Here is a 19,295-nt window from a genome sequence, read left to right as displayed (position 1 = left end):
GGAGTCCCCCCTCCAAAACAACCCTTTCCCCCGGGGGGGGGGGGACCGATCCCTGTAGTCTGGAGATCAGCTGTAATTCTGGGGGATCCCCCCCAGGCCCCACTTAGAGGAGTTGACAACTCTACTTAGTCTTTCATTGCCTGTTTCCTGGATAGCTGCCCCACCTCTTCCTGCTCTCTCTCCCCCCGTAGCATTTTGTCAACCAAGGCATGTGACATCACCACCCATAAGCCTCACCCACCCCAGTTCAATAGACTCCCCCCCCAGTTTTATTTATAATTTTTTCACATCATCACAAACAGATGTATCTCATTTGTTGTTGTTGTTCAGTCGCAAAGTATATTTTTTCATCTTTTCCTTGTAGTATTATCGTTATTTTATCCATTTCAACTATCCCCAACAATCTATATGTTATTTCTTGCATTGAGGGGACTTTTTCTGATTTCCAATATTTTGCAAATACGATGTGAGCAATTGTTAATATATACGTTATTACATATTGATCTTTTTTGTAATGTTATCAAGTAGCATATTTAACAAAATAGTTTCTGGTATGTATGGTATATCTATATCCAATATTTCTAATATCATTTTATGTACTTTATGCCAATATTTTTGAGTTATATTGCACCTCCACCACATGTGGTAAAAAGTTCCTACATTGTGCTTACATTTCCAACAATATTTTGACGCATTTACATAACATTTCGCTATTTTATCCGGTGACCAGTGCCACCTATAAAACATTTTATACAGATTTTCCTTATACAGTATTGTTCTCATGAATTTTATAGATTTCCATATTGTGGACCAAGCTTCTAGGTCTATTTTGTGACCTAGGTCTTGCATCCAAGCAATCATTGAAGTCTTCACTACTTCATCTTGCAAGTAATCTTCGAGGAGAAAATTGTATATTTTCTGGATCATTTTGTCACTTGAGGACAACCAAATTTTATCTAGGTCGGTCTTTGTATCTTGAAATCATTTTTTTAATCTTTATTATATCTCGTATTTAGCTGCATATTTTCCCACCAGTTTAATTTTATATTTTGCAGTTGTAGATCTTCTTGTATTTTCAGTATGTTATTCTTATCTAGTAACGTCTCGTAGCTTTCCATTTTGTCTTTTGTAAGTAGTGTTGGTTTTATGAAAGCCTCTAGCGGTGACACCCATTCAGGATTTTTTTCATAGAAACGGTCTTTTATTTCTTTCCAGAGCTTTAATAAAGCACCTCTTTTGGTATGTTGTTGGATGTTGGTATGGATAAAAGAATGGTTGGTACTAGAAAATAAAAGACTGCTAAACCTAGAAGGACATGATTTGGTTATAGAATGGCACACATATATTTGCTAGAGGAAAAACCCAGTTCAATAGACTTATATCCCAGTAAGGATTTCAGCTCAAGGTATGATTATGCCTGCTGACATTAATGGCCACAAGCATCTGTGACCCTGCATTAGATTACAGCCAATGCACTTAAAGTCAAGTTGTAAAAACGCAGCAAGCTGAGACAGCTGTGAGGAGTGAAGCCACCTTGGTCTGATTAATAAAATGGGGAAAGGGGTATGGGGGGGGGGAAGCATCCCTCAGAATGCTTTCAGGCCAGATCCAGCCTTTCGAAATGATAAAGAGCCATAATCTGATTGCAGAAGAGAATGTGTTCTCTGGTTTGAAGGGTGGAGCTTGGTTTGTTCAATGTTTCTTTGGTAGGGAGAGCAGTCTCTCCATTTCAATTGTTGTTTAATCCCCCTGATAAATGGTATTTTCCAGACAAACAACCTTGATTTGTGTGGGGCCTTTCCCCAAATTTTACAGTCCTGGGTCTGCCATGCAAAGTGTATTAAAAAAGGCAACACAGTTGTTCACGGCTCCCTAATGAGAGATGCATGTAGTTGCAAAATCCAAGTTGCACTGTACAAAATGGTTCACAAACTTACTTGGATAAATTATTGAGACCGTGGTCTATACTCCTGCGTACAGTTTATTGTAAGTAGGATCCTCTTATGCAATTTATGTACCACTTAATGTGTCATATTAATACTCATACTATGCTTCAGTTCTTTCTGGTGATTCCAGACTTCTAAAATCCTAATGCCAAAAACAAAATAGTATATTATTGAGGAAATGCCAGGCAAAACAAAAAAGTATTCAGCTGCTGGCAAAAGAGAATGATAGAAAGGGGTGGATAAATCCCCCTAGGGATGGAGTTCTACAATCTTGGTGTTGGCCAAATGGGTCTGTTGCCTGGTGTGCCAGCGCCCAATAATGAACATAGCCAATGAGATTCCAGCAGCAAACAGCACTTTATTGCAATAAAGGGGACCCCAGCAGCAAAACCCAAGGACTCCACCCAAACAACACAGGCACCAGTTTTTTATAGATCGCAATAAACAATTTTTAGACTTGTGCAGGTGTCTACTAATTATAGCACTTAAAGCTTCTTTTATGTGTCTATAAGTACATTTGCCAAACATACATTTCTTTTGCCCTTATTTGGAGAGTTCATGCCTCTTTTTCTCCCTTGCAAAACTACTCTCTCATCTGCAAATAACACTTCTGCTGAATCAGCTACGTTCTGGAACATCTTGCCCACTTCAGCACATGCTGTGGACACATTAACTGAATTTAGCTTGCCTTGGGATTCTAGCTGGCCAAAGTGGCACAAAGCAATGTTAAACAATGGCTTCAGTCTTGCCCATCACTGGTGCCATAACTGAAAATGAATCTTTAACATGAACTGTAGAGCACCATTTTAGCTTGTATTTATTGAGGTTTTAATGTAATCTATGTTTTATTTCCGGTGTTGCCGCTTGTTTGCCGCCCTGGGCCGTATGGATAGGGCGGGATATAAATTCCTAAATAAATAAATAAATAATAAAAGGCACTCAGAGCACCCAGAGGATGACTGCAGCTGTTGGGTCAGTCTTTGTGAGACTAAGTGGTCCTTAAGGGACGGTGACCCCAGGTGGTAAAAGGTCATCACCACAACCTTGAAAGCCTGGAAACAAAATGGGAGCCATGAAGATGGAACAAGACTGAAGTAATATGGCCTCTACACCCATTCCAGTCAACATCTTGGCTGCAGCATGCTACACCAGCTGACGTTTCCAAGCTCTTTTCAAGGGCAGCTGCACTCAGAGTGCGTTGCGGTAGTCGTATTACTTGAATCAATCTTAATGAGTATCTGGCCAATAATCTCTTGATGTCCTTTTACCCTGTCAAAGTTCAGGGAGCCAGAGGAGGCCTAGCCACACGATTAACCAAACGTGCTTGACTCCAGGTTTGCTGATTGGCTGATAGTGAAGTACCCTTGTCAGGTCTAGGTTTGCAAGCCTGGAGGTGGGGCCCAGAGAACTCCTGGAATTACAACAGATCTCCAAACAAAAGAGATCAGGGGTGATTTCTCACTAGAGCTGCCTCGCAGCCGTTTGCCTCGACACAAACATGTCAATTTCACACCCGAAGCTCCGGGGCTGCATTTTGACTCGGGGCTTCGCCCGATTTCCTCCGTTGACATGTTTGTGTCGAGGCAAACAGCGCTGTGCTGCGAGGCAGCTCTAGTGAGAAATCGCCCCAGTTCTCCCTGGAGAAAATGGCTGCTTTGGAGGGTAAAAGGTGCTTATATCCCACTGAGCTCCCCCCCCAAACCCTGCCCTCCTCACAAATCTCCAGGAACTTCCCAACCTGGAGCTGACAGCCCTAAGATCATGTGAACTTCAAAGCAGAATGCCTACTCTGTCCCTATCCATTTTCAGATCCTTGTTCCTGCCAATGGCAAACCCATTGGTAAGCAGTTTTAAGCTGAAGGAATGAGACAAATTGGATTTCAATTCACCTTCGGCTGTCTTATGTATATATATATATATATATATATTAAAGAGATCCACAATCCCAGTGCAAGATGAAAAAGGTCATTCTTCTTCATCCATGGAATTCATTGAGTAGCTTGTCTGCATCGAAAGACGAATGGAGCCTGGAATGTAATGAGCAGTCTCAAGTTGTGTTGTTATTGGATCTTGTGCCTTCATTTCTCGAGTCCTAGTCAAGACAGATTTTGCCAGAGGGACCTATAAAGCATATTAGTGGTTCAGAGTTGGCTTTCTAAATGAAAATCTGCTTATGCTTCCAACAAGATCTCGGTATTATCCTGGGAACCCGTCTCATTCAAGCAAACGCAATTCGTTTCTGTTCTTTCACATTACGCGCAAGGCCTTTGGCGGCCTGACCCTTACGCTCTGGCTGGTCTTTACGTCTTTCATTACCTTGTAACACCCAATCAGCGCTGGTGAATTACAGCACCACTGCTCTTTCCCCAGCTTTTTACAACTAGACAGAGTTGGCCAGGAAGGAGATCTCTAGCTGGATGTTTGTGGGTTTGCAAATGGAGTCTACATATGGAATCTTGCTTAAGACCAGTATTTGTTTATGGGTGGATCCAGCTGGCAATGGTATCAAGGCTGTTTTATGTTTGATATTCGCAGGTCCCCAGCGCTTACTCTATAACACATAAAAATGAATTTCCAGATAGCCCCAGCCTAAGGGCACGTCTTAATAGAGGGATCAAAGCAACAAGGGAACTCTTGAATCAATGACCTGGGTCTGGTCAAGCTTCACAAGTCATGAATGAATGAAGGAAGGGGTTACGGGGAGGGAAGACTTGCCAGGGCTAGCCCCCAAACCTATCACCTGCTGTAATGATTAACTTAGGTAGGAAATATATATGTACATTAGTATTCAGTTCAGCCTGAGCTCTCTAATTTCAAAAAGTTGAAAGAGATCCATGATCCCAGTGCAAGATAAATAAAGATGAAAATGTTTATTCTTCATCCATGGAATTTTCTTAGCTGCTAGTCTGCACGGAAAGGCTTAACGGAGCCTGGAATGTCAGTAGTTAGAGATCTGTAATTGACTAGTCATCTTCCTTCCAGCCACCTAAAAGATTGACTAAGGCTGCAGTCAGACGACAGGTTTGGCACGGTCCGGGCACACCTCTAATTACACTGTATTACGTTGTAATTGAAATTTTGGATTAGCCATCCCACCACGAGGTGGTTTCACCGTGCACTCGCTCCATGGTCGATCGCTCAGGTTATTGCTGCAAGTCAACCATGGAACGTGCTGTCGGGCATATTCAGAAGTGCTTAACCAAAGCACCACTCCGTTTTGACAGGTCCATGATGCCTCCACCAAGTACTGCAGCCCCTTCAGCCTCCTGCGCTTGGCCTCTCTTACTTGGAATACAGACTTACATGAAAGGAGCCCCACTGACTTCAGTGCATGTACTCTTGTGTCAATCATGGAATGCTCTCGAACAGCAACTCTTTTTCTGCTAACACAGTTTGCATCGGGGAAAGTGGAATGGGGGATAGGGTTGCCAACTCCAGGCAGGGAAACTCCTGGAGATTTGGGGATGCAGCCTGGGGAGGACGGGGACCTCAGCTGGGGTACAATGCCCTGAGAGAGTCCACTTTCCAAAGCAGCCATTTCCCCCCAAGGGGGACTGGTCTCTGTAGTCTGGTGAAAATACCCCCCCACACACACACTTTAGCCAAGGCCCATGTCCAGGAAGTCCTGCACACACTTTTGAGGGCAGATATCCAGCCCAAGTTTGCTCAGAAGCAAGGCTGCCTGGATTTTTAAATTTTTCCAGCTTTCCCCAAGTCTCCATGTATCAGGGATGCCAGCCTCCCCAGCCTCCCTGATGATACGGGAGCCTAACTAGGGACTATTTAAATGGCTTTCCAACCCCAAGAAACAGGAGAGAGGGGCTTGGGGGGATTTGTCACTCAAAAACAACTCCCCCAGGGGCTCCCAATCCTGACAGAATGTTTGGGTGCAGAAATGCGCAAGCAGTGATTCAAAGCCCTAGGGGGAAAATCTGCTTATGTGCACATCACTAACTGCATTAAAAAAAAAGGCATGAAGACAGAAGTATGCGATCAGACTTCTCAAAAGGCTTGAGCTCACAAGAGAGAGTTCAGACACCTGGAAATGCACAGTGAAAGTCCAGACTTTCCCCGGTGTCAAATAACTCTGATTCGAAGATGGGTCAGAACAGGGTGCCAACAACTGGAGAACAGAAGGCAGATGTTGCTGTATGATCATGCACTTTAAATACGGAGTGGAACAGCAATAACATCAAACTGCTAGTCTGAAATGGTCATATCACCAAACCTTCAACAGAGAAGTGTTTCCTTCCATCCTATGACAATGCTTAAGGGACCTCCTTTGGCCTTGCTTTCCTGGGGAGATTGCCTTCAGGCATTTAATAGATTGCTTGCTACTAATTGCTGAATAAGGAGATATTCTTTTATCTGTTCTAAAGTTACCAGTCAAAAAATGTTGAGTTCCCATAACTTCATGTTTTAAACACGGCAATAATACACACACAAGGTATATACAAAGAGACTTCTCAGCATAGACCGTAAAAGGAAAAATAAGCTGAGAACTGGGACGCAAAAAAATGATAACCATTTATCTTGAAGAATATAAGAAATCAGAACATAATAACCATATACAATATCAGCAAGTCAATGCAGTACCAATATAGTAACAATCAACGGGTCAATGTAACACTGTAACATTCAACAGGTCAATATAGTAACACCATATAGTAACACACATTAGCTCAATTGCGTTCCAGCAATTGAGCTCATAAAAATTATGTCTTAAGTCTTTTGACTGATGCCTGGATTAAGAAGATTACTGTTCTGTTAATTGTTCTGACATTGCATTGATAATCATAGTACTGAAGTACTACTACAAAAGAAGCAGAGACACACAACTATATGATGTAATATACTCCTGAAGAAGTGGCTGAACGAAATGAAGTATTAATCTGGAATCTTCGTTGTGTTACTATATGGAGTTACTATATTGGCCTGTTGAATGTGTGTTACTATATGGTGTTACTATATTGACCTGTTGAATGTTACAGTGTTAAATTGACCTGTTGATTGTTACTATATTGTTACTGCATTAACTGGCTGATATTGTATATGGTTATTATGTTCTGATCTATTATGGCCCTGGTCACATGGAGAATTTGCCACGCAAAAGGCACGAATGCTGGGTGGATTTTTTGGGCGCGATCACACCGCAACATCTGGCAAGTGCAGCGCATCTACCATGGCCAACCCATGGTGTGCTGCCGAAGATGTGCAGTTAAAAAGTACCTGAAAAGATCTACTAGCAAATGGTTTGCCATGGGCTGCAGACGGACTCCTTCAGTGTGATCGCGCTGGCGCCCCCCCATTCCCTCTGACCGTCCTCTTTGCAGCGTGTACTGAAGGATGAAATCCCGGTGCACCGCCGTTGCGTCTGATCACATAATGGCGGATCAGAATGCGACAGTGCAAATAGCCATGTCTCCCCCCCCCCCGCATTTTCCGGCACGTGTGTTTTGATTTCTTACATACTTTGAGATAAATGGTTATTATTTTCAGCATCCCAGTTCTCATATACACACACAAACACAATACTGTTTACAACACAAAATATTCCAGCCATGGGCAAGCCGAATCCCATTGGAATATTTGCTCTGCAGCTCCCACTTCAAAGACACTGGGCTCTCTCCAGTCTGCATCTAGTACTAGGTGGACAAGACTACGTAGGAGTTAAGTACTAATATAGTTAGAGCCAGGATTTTTTTCATGGGGGAACATGCCGGAACAGAGTTCTGGAACCTCTTCGACAAAATCATTTTTTAAATGTTTAAAAGTTCGTGAGTTTTTAGTATACAGATTGAAAACATCATTTCCCTCTTGAGAGTTCTGGCACCTCTTTCATAAGAACATAAGAGATGCCAATGTTGGATCAGGCCAAAGGCCCATCCAGTCCAACACTCTGTATCCCACAGTGGCCAAAAATACCAGGTGCCACCAGGAGGTCCACCAGTAGAGCCAGGACATTAGAAGCCCTCCCACTGTTGACCCCCCCCCCCAAGCACCAAGAAGACAGAGCATCACTTGCCCCAGAGCCCCTATCTATACCTTGTGGCTAATAGCCACTGATGGACCTCTGCTCCATATGCTTATCTAATTCCCTTTTGAAGCCATCCATGCTTGTAGCTGCCACCATTTCCTGTGGCAGTGAATTCCATGTGTTTCCCCTCCCAAAACAAAACAAAACAAAACAAAACAAAACACAACCCTGGTTAGAGCCATCCACTTACCAGCCACACACTGTGGAGGAGTGGGGAATCAAATCTAGTTCTCCCAGACTAGAGTCCTTACCCTCTGCTATTTGCATAATACTTCAAGAAATCCTGTTGACTGTCGTCTAAGTGGGTATGGCTCCAAAACAGTTTCCAGGGCCAACTATAGTAGAAAATCGACATGAATTTTCCACAGCCCTCAGCAAGACTTTGTACATGTGGCCAGAAGTTTTTTGAACATTCCTAAATATTTTCTGGATTTATCCACTGTACACAAGCCACATTCCATTCAAATCAGAGAATCTCCTCTTTAACGATAGCCTCCAAAGACTTCCTTCCCAGGCTCTCCCCCATTTGGGTCAAGTGAAACTGAAAATTCTATCCATTGGCTTCAGGAAGGTGCTGAGGGTGCGACAGTTTTAAACTTTCTGAAATAAACTTTCTGCAAAAGCCATGGTTCCGCTGGAACTCTTTGATTCAGATGGGCTTTCTCTCAAGAGGAGTGAAGGGGTGATACCTGCTATTGGATGCACAGTGAAAACAAGACATCTGCGTGCATATCATTTCCAGTGGTTTACATTCTCAGAAAGTTCACACACACACACCCCGGAACAGTCTCCCTCCCACATCAAAGTATCCACATGAGAAATTTCAACCAGGAAGGAAAGCAAAGATACCCAAATGATTTTGAAGCATGTTAGCACACTCTGCCAGTGTTGATAGGTCCTGGAATATCAAATGTTCTTGGAAAGAACAGATGTAAGAGGCTTATTGAATAATTTTAAAAAATAATAATTTCACAATCTATATAATTTGCTTAATTTATTATTGTTACATCCCTGGTTCCCTTTGGACAATTCCTCCCTATCCCCAAGTTCAGCCATTTATTTATCTGCTTCATTTTTCAAAAGCGTTGCAGCTGTCAGGAATTTCAGTGCTCTGCTGCTCTTATGGATGCAGAGCTGGCTTCTGACAACACTGTACCGGAGTTGACCGCACTGCAGATTGCAGTTGGTGGGGGCCTGGGGGGGGGGGGTGACTGTGTCACAGAACTGGGCCTCATCCTGACCAAGTTAAGAACAAAAGAACATAAGAAGAGTCCCGCTGGATCAGACCAGTGGTCCATTTAGTCCAGTATCCTGTCTTACAGTGGCCAACCAGTTCCTCTGGAGGTCCAACAACAGGGCAGAGAGGCCAAGACCTTCCCCTGATATTTGCCTCCTGGCTCTGGGATTCAGAGGATGACTGCCTCTGAACTTGGAGGTTCCCTTCAGTCACCATGGCTAGTAGCCACTGATAGACATCTCCTCCATGAATCTGTCTAATCTTTTAAAAATGTCTATGCCTGTGGTTCTCACTACATCCTCTCACAGCGAATTCTACATTTTAATCACTCAGCGTGTAAAGAAGTATTTTCTTTGCTAGTAGTCAGAGAGTTGGGAGGCCAACGAGCATCGTGCAATGACCTCCAAACTTGCAATAAGACACAACTCAGCCAGCTGCCACTTGCAATAAGACACAACAACAGGATCCACAAGGGAAAGCCCTCCAGTTTCCAATATTATAGAAATGGGTGGGTTTGTCTGTGCAAAGGCTTTAGTCTCCCAAAGGTCCAATGTCATGCACAAAGACCTCATTTGCAGAATAGATGGGAACTCTTCACCTACAATGGCATGACCTATAAACAATCCCTCATTCTCTTCCATGGTCTTTCCCCCCCACTGCCTACAACTTTGATCAGTTCAGGAACCTGTGCTTTTTAAGCATGATTCCCCCCCCCAAAAAAGTCTGATTTTTGCAAAACATGTTAAATATACTCCAATAGCTGAAGAATTTCAGTGACCTCTCCAAAGCAGACATTCTTTGTGTGTATGTTTTTTTAAACTTGCTTTTCATCTCTCTGGTATCTTTTCTTTGGGAAGAAATCTGGGAACTGAACAAAAGACAAGCTAAATTGAACTGAATATGATCCAATAATCATAAAGAAACTAGCAAGAGCCTGTGTTCCACCAGGGGTGTGATAAAGAATTTGTAGCAGCTCTTCCACATAGAATCATAGAATGTTAGTTGGAAGGTACCTTGCAGGTCATCTAGTCCAACCCCCTGCACTCTGCAGGAGCATAGCCAAAAGATAGCCCTGCAACATACCTGAAAGATGGTCGTCAAGCCTCCGCTTGAAAATGTCCAGTGAAGGAGCATCCACCACCTCCCGAGGCAGTCTGTTCTAGTGCTCAATCACTTTTTTCCGGAGCAAGAGAGACTAGATCCGCTCCATCTTCTGCATGGCAGCCCTTCAAATACTTGAAGACTGCAATCATGTCCCCTATAAGCCTTCTCTTTCCCAGGCTAAACGTACCCAGCTCTTTCAGCCTTTCCTCCTAAGACTTGAATTACAACCCTCTCACCATCCTGGTTGCCCTCTTCTGGACACGCTCGAGCTTGTCAACATCCTTCCTAAAATGTGGTGCCCAAAACTAGACACAGTACTCCAGGTGAGGCCTGGCCATAGCAGAATAGAGTGGAACTACCACCTCCCGTGATCTGGACACAATGCTTCTGTTAATGCGTCCTAAGATTGCATTAGCTTTCTTCGCAGTCACATCGCACTGCAGGTTCATGTTTAGCTTGTGATCAACCAGAATGCCTAGATCCCTTTCACATGTGCTGCTGTCAAGCCAAGTCCCTCCCATTCTATATCTGTGCCTTTGATTTTTTTTTGTAGCTAAGTGTAGGATTTTGCACTTATCTCTATTGTTCCTGGGAGGTTTTGTGGTATCTTTAGATAGGCTGGACACCCATTCCATACAATGATTATGGGAAGACTTGGAGGTAGGTGATGGAGAGGAAGAAAGGTCTTCTTCTGATTCTTCTCTTTTGCGATGATATAATTAACAACAGCTGCCTTCTGGTATTTGTTCCTGGACGAGGAGACCAATTTTGCAGGGCAGATGGGGTTTATTTTGTCTTCTGCATTATCTGGCCGCATTAACCCAGACTTTATGGTCCCCAAGGTGGCACGCGTTCCATCTACCTTGTCACGTTTTCTATGTGGAAGAAGCTCAGATTCTGAGAATCTGTACTGGTTACCTGAGACGGCTTAGAGCAGGGGTGGCCAAACTTGCTTAACGTAAAAGCCACATAGCTGAGAGCTGTAAGACATGAACAAATATTACACACAGATTTTTATTGGAAAACATGCAAATCTGCTCTGTATTAACATTAATTGAGACTGCCAAAAATAAAAACAAAAGGGGTAAAAACAGATATTGATAATGATATTTATTTAAACATACAACAACAAAGGTACAGCACACAGTAAAAAGTGACACAAATCAAAGAAAGGAGATACGTTTTTAGTTCAACATTTCATTGAAAAATTTCATAAGCATTATGATTTCAAATACACAGTATCGGAAACTTTAGAGGACAGTGGTAAAACAGCCATCCAGAAAGCACTTTTATGAAGAGAGGCATATTATATATTTTCCATTTTGGCTCTTCAGTCAATTCAATTCAATTCAAATACCTTTTATTGGCATACAATATTAAAAGCGTTTCCCAATAATACAATCCAAAAGAAATTATAAAACAGATAGTCGTGGCTATGTCAGGCCTAACTCAAGTTGTCACAAGTTAGATTTGACCATACTTGGCTCTTCAGTCAAAAGGATTAAATTCTGAACTGGACTTCTCATGTTTTTGTGAGCTATAAAATTTAGACTAATAGTCTTGTAATCTATATATCTAATTCCCAACTGTGCCCCCTGCATGCGGATATCTAAATCCGCACATCGGGGGCACTTGGGGGGCAGGGGGATTTTCCTGCACACGTGGGGCATTCCCCAGGGTGCAGAAAAATCTAAACAGTTTTTAAAACTGTAAAGGGGAAATTTAAATCCCCTCAAAAGTAAGAGCATTCCCTGCGCAGAGTTCCCTCTGGAAACTCTGCAACGGCCGGCGGCTGGGAGGCACTTAGGCCTCGCCGCCGGTGCTGGGGGGGGGGAATTGTTGGGGGGGGAGATTGTTGGGCCCGGCGGCACTCAGGCCTCTCCGCTGGTGCCCGCAGTGGGGGGGAATCGGTGTGGGGGGGAATCAGTGGTCCCAGCGCCTGGGAGGTACTCAGGCCTCGCTGCCGGTGCCCATGGGGTGGGAATCAGCGAGTGGGGGGAGAAGACTTACCTGCAGAGCTGCTTCTGCAGATCAGGAGCCTTTAGGAATACTCCCCCCTGCGTTAGTATCGCGGGTCCCGCTTCCTGTACATTCTGTTTCTCAGATCTCCAGGAAGACTAACCAAGAGTTGGCAACTGTCTAATACTATAGCAATTCTGACCCCCCGAAAACAGAATTAAATATAAAGAGAGATTATGGTGTTTCAAAATTTTAAGGAGTGAACAATTTTTACGGAGGCATTTTTTAATTACAGAATAATAGAAAAGCATTACCTTGTAAGGAACTGAAAAGGGATTCTCAGCAGTGGGTAAAATCCAATGTGACTCTTGTTTATGAGACTATATGTAACAGTGAAAAAAGGGGGCTTCTATGGGATTACTCTTTATGAAAGATTATATTATTGCATTTTGATGAAAGGTTGCTTAAATAAGTGCTTGTCATATTACTGCATTTTGTATTTTTCACAGTTCTTTGTTTCTGAGGAAGGACCAGAGGCCTGAAACACTGAAAAGTTACCTGCAGAAAGTGTTGGCCTTTCTATATATAATTCTGTATATTTACTCTTTGGCCTCTGTATAACTGTGTCGCTGTATAACTGTTTTAAATTTTTGACATGTTGTGCTTCTAAGCCTATAAGCTTAAGACTTCTGGTCAAATGAGCTAATAAATAAAGGAAAGGGATGGATCGCCCTCAGGGAGTTTCCTGTCGCTTTGATGGTGCTGCCACATCCAAGTGGCCTGTCCGGTGGCCACCTGATCAGCTCGACTCGGCTCCGTTGGTGTCATGCCTGCCCCCGACCCGGCACCTGGGAGCTCTGAAACGGAGGACTCCGTGCCTTTAACATCATCAGAGGCACGAGAGTCCTTGCCAAACCTAAGTGTGGGAGAGGATGAATACCAAACCCCAGGACAGCTTGCAGCTGAAGCCGATCAGGCAGTGCCTGGCCCCAGCAGCACGCCACCCAATTCTCCGCCACCTGTCGACCGGCTGAGGGATCCGAGACGCTGGGACTTGGCAACCAGATGCAAGGAGGCACGCTTGCGTGATTGGAGAACAATAAGCCCTGAGTTCTAACAGGATCAAGGACTTTGCGAGGCAGTGCTAATGAGTTAACAACCCAGCACACTATTTGAACAGGTCACTGACTGCTGGCAAATCGTGCTGGCAAACTAGTCCTTCGGACCAGAAGCTCTGCACCTCTGACACTGTTCCTGAAATCCCGTACTGACTGACTTCCTGGTTCCTGAATCCAGTCCGCTTTTTGACGACTCTCTGGCTCTTGATCCTTGGCTCTGCACCCTGACATTAGACACTCGCTTCTCTGGGCTCTGACCCCTGGTAACGCTCTGACTATGGCTTGGCTTTGTGTATTGGGATGCTGGCTCTGCTTGTCTTTGATCTCTCTGGCTTTGACTCTCGGACTGAACTGTAAACTCTCCCTCTCTGCCCGGCCCCCTGGCTCTGTCGTGACAGTTGGGATTGGGAGAGCAAACAAGCGGGGGGGGGATGGCCAGATGGAAGGAGACATGGTGGCTGCACTGGATGCAGAGAACAGCGCATTTTGGAATGCAAGATGGAACACATTGTTTCAGTGATGGTAGTGAAGAAACATCCCTTCTCCCATTCCCATCTCTTCAGTGCAGTGTCATCCAGCCGAGCCATTACGGATGGTGCGGGACTACTGATATCCTCACAAATATCGATTTCAATCCTCAGCAGGTTGCTATGACTTATTTGCAAAACAATTAGAGGGTAAAACTACTTACATCCATTCCAATCTACATTAAACATTGTTTGCTGCTTGGATCAGTTTGAGTTGGTGTGAGCTGCAGAAGTTGACGTTCTTGGAAAAAGATGGTCCACCATCTGTAAGCTCAACATTTGCCAATTTGGGTTTATTGCATCTGAGTGCCAACTGGTTCAGCCCCAGGGATAGTCAACATATCACTGAATAAGGGAACAGTATCAGACAACTTGAAGAAGAAAAGTATGAAGTCTTTCCTGGGGAAATCTTCTCCTTATCCTGATGTCAGCTATGCTGCCGTGGGGGTTGGGGAGTTCATTCTGTGTCTTGGTAATTGCTATTGCATTCCTATCTCTGCTGTTCTGCCTGTGTTACTGCATCTACAGCTTTGCAATAAAAGTATAACCGTTCCTGAATGCGTGTACTTCGTTGTTAGCTGTGGATTCTGACACTTGACCGTTTTCCTTAACAAACAGTTGCACATTTCCTTTTGGACAAAGTGCTGGTGCTGGAAATGACATGCATGTGGAGAAGTGGGAAATCAAACCCAGTTGTCCCAGATTAGAGTCCGCACTCTTAAACACTACAGCACACTGGCTCTCTTAAGAGGCCTCATCAACATTGCTGTCACTTATCTATTAATTTCATTTTGGAACATTCTTTTTTTGGTCCAGTATTGACATATTCTTTGTTATTCCTTTGTAACACGTGCCTATTTGAACCTCATATTGTTTGACCTCTGAAGAAGACATGATTGGGCCAAAATGCGTTAGGTCACAATAATTGTTCCTTGTGTGCCTGTCATTTGTATTTGTCAATGAGGCTTTCATGGGGCCTTTATACGTTTTTTAACTATTGGCCCTCCACCAGGTTTTTTTCTTACCTTTTTGGTTCTTGATTTGTGCTTTGGGGTCTCACCTTGTCCCCCATTCCATTCCTCCCCATTTTTAATATATACATGAAACCTCTAGATTTGAAATGAAGTGTCATTAGTATGTGTGTGACATTAAACTGCATTTCTATCTACGGGCATCCTTCGATGAGAAGTGCTTGCAGGTGTTTGGTGTCAGTAGCTAACTGGATGTGGGCTGAAACATTCAAGCTCAGTCCAGACAAAGATGGATTTGCAGACAGTGCAGTTGACTAGGGTGTTGCTATTTGATGAGTGGGTTTTATTCGCCAGAAAGGATCCAGAAGGAGCTAAGATTTAGCCTTGTGGGTGGGTGCCAAATATGTCATCTGAGGCTCAAAGCACCTTTCACCAACTGGCCTGCCAGCTGTGGCCCTTCCTTAGGAAACAGGATCTTGAGACAATTATTCATGCCCTGGGAGACATTCAGGTTAGATTACGGCAATGTGTTATATGAGCCCTGCCTACGGAAAACATTTGGAAATTGCAGTTGGCTCAGAATACATTGCCCAGACTATCACATGAGACCTACAGAACTGATCAGGTCTCTCCAGCACTTAAAAACCAATGCTGGCTGCCAGTTCGTCTTCAGGGCCAAACCAATTCACAGTGCTGGTTTAGTCTACAGTTGCCAGCCTCCAGGTGGTAGCTGGAGATCTCCCGCTATTACAACTGATCTTAGGGTTGCCGCTCCCCCCGATGGCAGTGGGTCCCCCCCGATTTTGGGGCCCCTGATCTGCCCACTGGCCGGTGGGCCAGCAGGGGAGCCCCACCCCCGAAGAGCTCCATGATTCCTGATGTGCCACCTGGAGGTGATGTCATCGCGCCGGGCATGTCATGGGGGGACACTCTAGCATTCAACAAAAACCTCTATGGTGACCATGGTATTTTTTGTCAAAACACTAGAGTGTCTCCCCATGACGTGCCTAGTGTGATGACATCACTTCTGGGTGATGTCATTGTGCCACCGTCAGGCGTTGTGGAGTTCTTCGAGAGTGAGGTTCAAGTGACTTTGGATTAAATGGAGTGCGTGGACCTACGTCAGTATGAATGACAACCTTGTTTTGTGAATGAAACCGGTCACTCTAGTGGACGATCTGCTATGGGACAAGGGGACAGTAGCCCAGTAGCTTTTGATGCCATCGACGAAGGTACCATTCTGGATTTAGGGTGGGGTTGTAGTAGAGAATGTGCTTTGCACATAGAAGGGGTCCCCTGGCATGTTCGGTTAAAAGGATCAGGGAGGAGAGGTGATTCCATTTTCCTCTCTGATAAGTTGATTCCAGAATCTGCTTGCTGCTGGGATATTGCTGATCTGCCCCACAGCATTTATGACACGGGGTGCTTTCTATTGAGGGCATTTTTGCTCTTACTAATTGGTTACATCATTACTTTCTGGACCACAACTGAAAGATATACAAACGTAACACCATTTACCACTTGTGCATAGGCACTGGACAGATGATTTAATCTGAAGAAGAAGAAGAGGAAGAGGAGGAGGAGGAGACTAGATTTATACCCCGCCCTTCACTACCCAAAGGAGTCTCAGAGCGGCTCACAAACTCCTTCCCCTCCCCACAACAGACACCCTGTGAGGTAGGCGGGGCAGAGAGAGCTCTCTCGAGAACTGCCCTTGAGAGAACAGCTCTGGAAGAACTTGTGGCTGACCCCCCCATGATGTGCCTAGTGTGTTGACATCACTTCTGGGTGATGTCATTGTGCCACCATCAGGCGTTGTGGAGTTCTTTGAGAGTGAGGTTCCCCCACCAACCAGCTGGCCAGCGGGTGGATCAGGGGGCCCAAAACTGGGTGGGGGCCTGCTCCCATCGGGGGGATGGCAACTCTAAGATCAGTTGTAATAGCAGGAGATCTCCAGCCGGAGAGAAACCAGAAGGGCCCCCCCCCGCCACCAAAAGGTAGGGATCCGGCAAGCCTACCTGATCTCCAGGAGACAGAGGTGAGTTCACCTGGAGAAAATGGCCACTTTGTGAAAAGTACTGGGTTTACCACATATTTCCCACCAAAGCTTCTATTGGTTCATGCTGGGGGAACTAGGATCCTAGGTTCCTATTGTCTAGAGGAGCTAAGCTCTTGACTGTAGCCGCGGACCTGTGGTGGTGGTCCGCGTACATAACACTTTGGCAGGTGGGCTGCTCTATGGCACTATACCTCTTTGAAGTGCCTTCCCTCCCCAAACCCCACCCCACCCTCCTGAGGCTCCACCCCAAAATCTCTGGGGTTTTTCTAACCTAGAGCTGACAACCCTACCTCCAGACAACAGAGATCAATTCTGCTGGGGAAAACATGGCTGCTCCAGAGGGCGGACTCTATGGAATTATACCTTGCTGAGGCTCCTCCCCCAACCCCATCCTCCCCAAGCTCTCCCCCCCAAGTCTCCAGGTATTTCCTAACCCAGAGCTGCCACCCAAGTTTAGTCCCACAAAACCTTAAACGACCAGGGACTAGTGTCTGGATGATTGCCTCCTCTCCTGTGGGCCAGCCCATTCATTACAATTTTATTTTGTTATATTTCAGCTTGAATGGTTCTTGTTGCTCTGGGCGAGGGCTAGGATGCAGGGCCGGCTCAAAATGTTTCTGCGCCCTAGTCAAGGCTGCCTTATGGCGCAGATGCCAACCTCCCGGTGGGGCCTGGACACCTGGAGACCTCTGGAGCCAGCCACCCTTTTGCTGCTGCCACCACCGCCTACTCCCCCCGCCGCCACCACCAAAGGGGGGGAGGAGGGGGGAGGCACAGCTTGGCGCCCCATCCAGGACCCGGCGCTCTAGGTGAATGCCTAGTTGGCCTAGTGGGTGAGCCGGCCCTGCTAGGATGATCAGGTTCAATCCTTGCTCACTATGAAACTGTTGCTTGTTTGATCAAAGTCAATACTGATGAAGGGTGTGTTTACTTCACTCTAGCTCTAGGGGGAGCTCTAACATATATTTTCTCCGGTCCAGAGCTTATTGATGGCTATTCCGGTTGGCTTGTTTTTTCTGCTACTACTTGTGTTTCTTTCTTCCTGTAAGTTGGATATAGGCATCTCTGCTACTGGAACACTCAAAAGTTCATTATTGCTGCTTGCAATCTCGTCGTTTCAGCAGATTTTATAGAATGCAACTCTCCATGTGTGGGACTGGCTTAGTCCCCCAAGCTCCGCTTACAGAAACTTAATAGGTGTGACAGGTCCCCCCCCCCGACTTGCCAGTGGGGGATGGAGGGGAATTTATTGTGAGCGTGGAGGAATGCTGGAAATAAATGTGATGCGCCTACCTCAGTGGGGTAGAATGCCACAGAGTCCACACCCTCCCAAGCATCCATTTTCTCCAGGGGAACTGATCTCTGTATTTGGAGATGAGCTGTAATTCCAGGGGATCCCCAGGTCCCACCTGGAGGCTGGCATGCCTAGTGTGCAAGTAAAATTAAACTTTCATCTGATATGAATGCAACAGCACACTCTTCTGTTGTAGGCCTTTAGTTTTTTGGGTAAAGCAGCAGGGGGCCCAAGGGAGCCAGTTCTGGGGCTCTTGGCCTTGTGACTCTCGTCCTGCTTCACCCCGCCAGTCCCGTGCACCTCAGGCCCAAGATCAGGGTTCCAAATAAGCTGCCTGACCTGGATCCTCTCTCACCTTCAGAATGGAGACAATGCCCTGTCACAGCCTACCTTTTGCACAGGGTTACCAACCTCCAGGTGGGGCCTGGAGATCTCCCGCTGTTACCCCTAGTCGCCAGACAATAGAGATCAGTTCCCTTGGAGAAAATGGCTGCTATGGAGGGTGGACTCTGCTAAGGTCCCTCCCCTTCCAAACCCCCGGCCTCCCCAGGCTCCACCCCCCAAATATCCAGGTATCTCCCAACCCAGAGCTGGCAACCCTAGAGTGTATAACATCACACCGCATTACACCCTCTTTTAAGCTCCTGGGGGGGACGGGACGTTCTTAAGATGTTTTTCTCACTCTCTTGAACTTCACTCACAGTTTCCACTGCTGATGGGGTTAAGCGTGCCGCTGCTTCTCCTGGACTGTAAAGCACCCATGCAGGAACTCTCTCTTTTCTGCTCCTTACTGGTGGACAGCACTGCCATGGTTTCTTTTATTCAGAGCTCTACTTCAAGCCTAGATCACAAATCTTTGATGCATGATTCCAGGGGTCGTTTCGTAGAAAAAGAGCTAGGGGAACTCATTAGCATAACTCATTAGCATATGCCACACCCCCTGACATCACCGGAAGTGTGTCATAAGGCCACACCCCCTGACATCACCGGAAGTGTGTCATAAGGCCACACCCCCCGCCCCCAACGGTCCCGGCCGCCACCGC

At 45.4% G+C, this 19,295-nt stretch overlaps 1 protein-coding gene across 1 annotated transcript in view; it reads left to right on the top strand.

Moving 5' to 3' along the window:
* Positions 1-16,082: 16,082 nt before the first annotated feature.
* Positions 16,083-19,295, top strand: part of LOC107107575 (paired mesoderm homeobox protein 1-like) — a 22,342-nt gene continuing 19,129 nt past the window's right edge. Inside the window, exon 1 of the mRNA XM_015407883.1 lies at positions 16,083-16,131. Within this exon, the coding sequence (XP_015263369.1) occupies positions 16,083-16,131 (49 nt within the window). The remainder of the gene's footprint in view (positions 16,132-19,295) is intronic.

The sequence above is a fragment of the Gekko japonicus genome, unplaced genomic scaffold (genome assembly GCF_001447785.1).
Source record: "Gekko japonicus isolate JY-2015 unplaced genomic scaffold, Gekko_japonicus_V1.1 scaffold4287, whole genome shotgun sequence".
Lineage (NCBI taxonomy): Eukaryota > Metazoa > Chordata > Lepidosauria > Squamata > Gekkonidae > Gekko > Gekko japonicus.
This window is presented reverse-complemented; position numbering and strand designations above follow the sequence as displayed.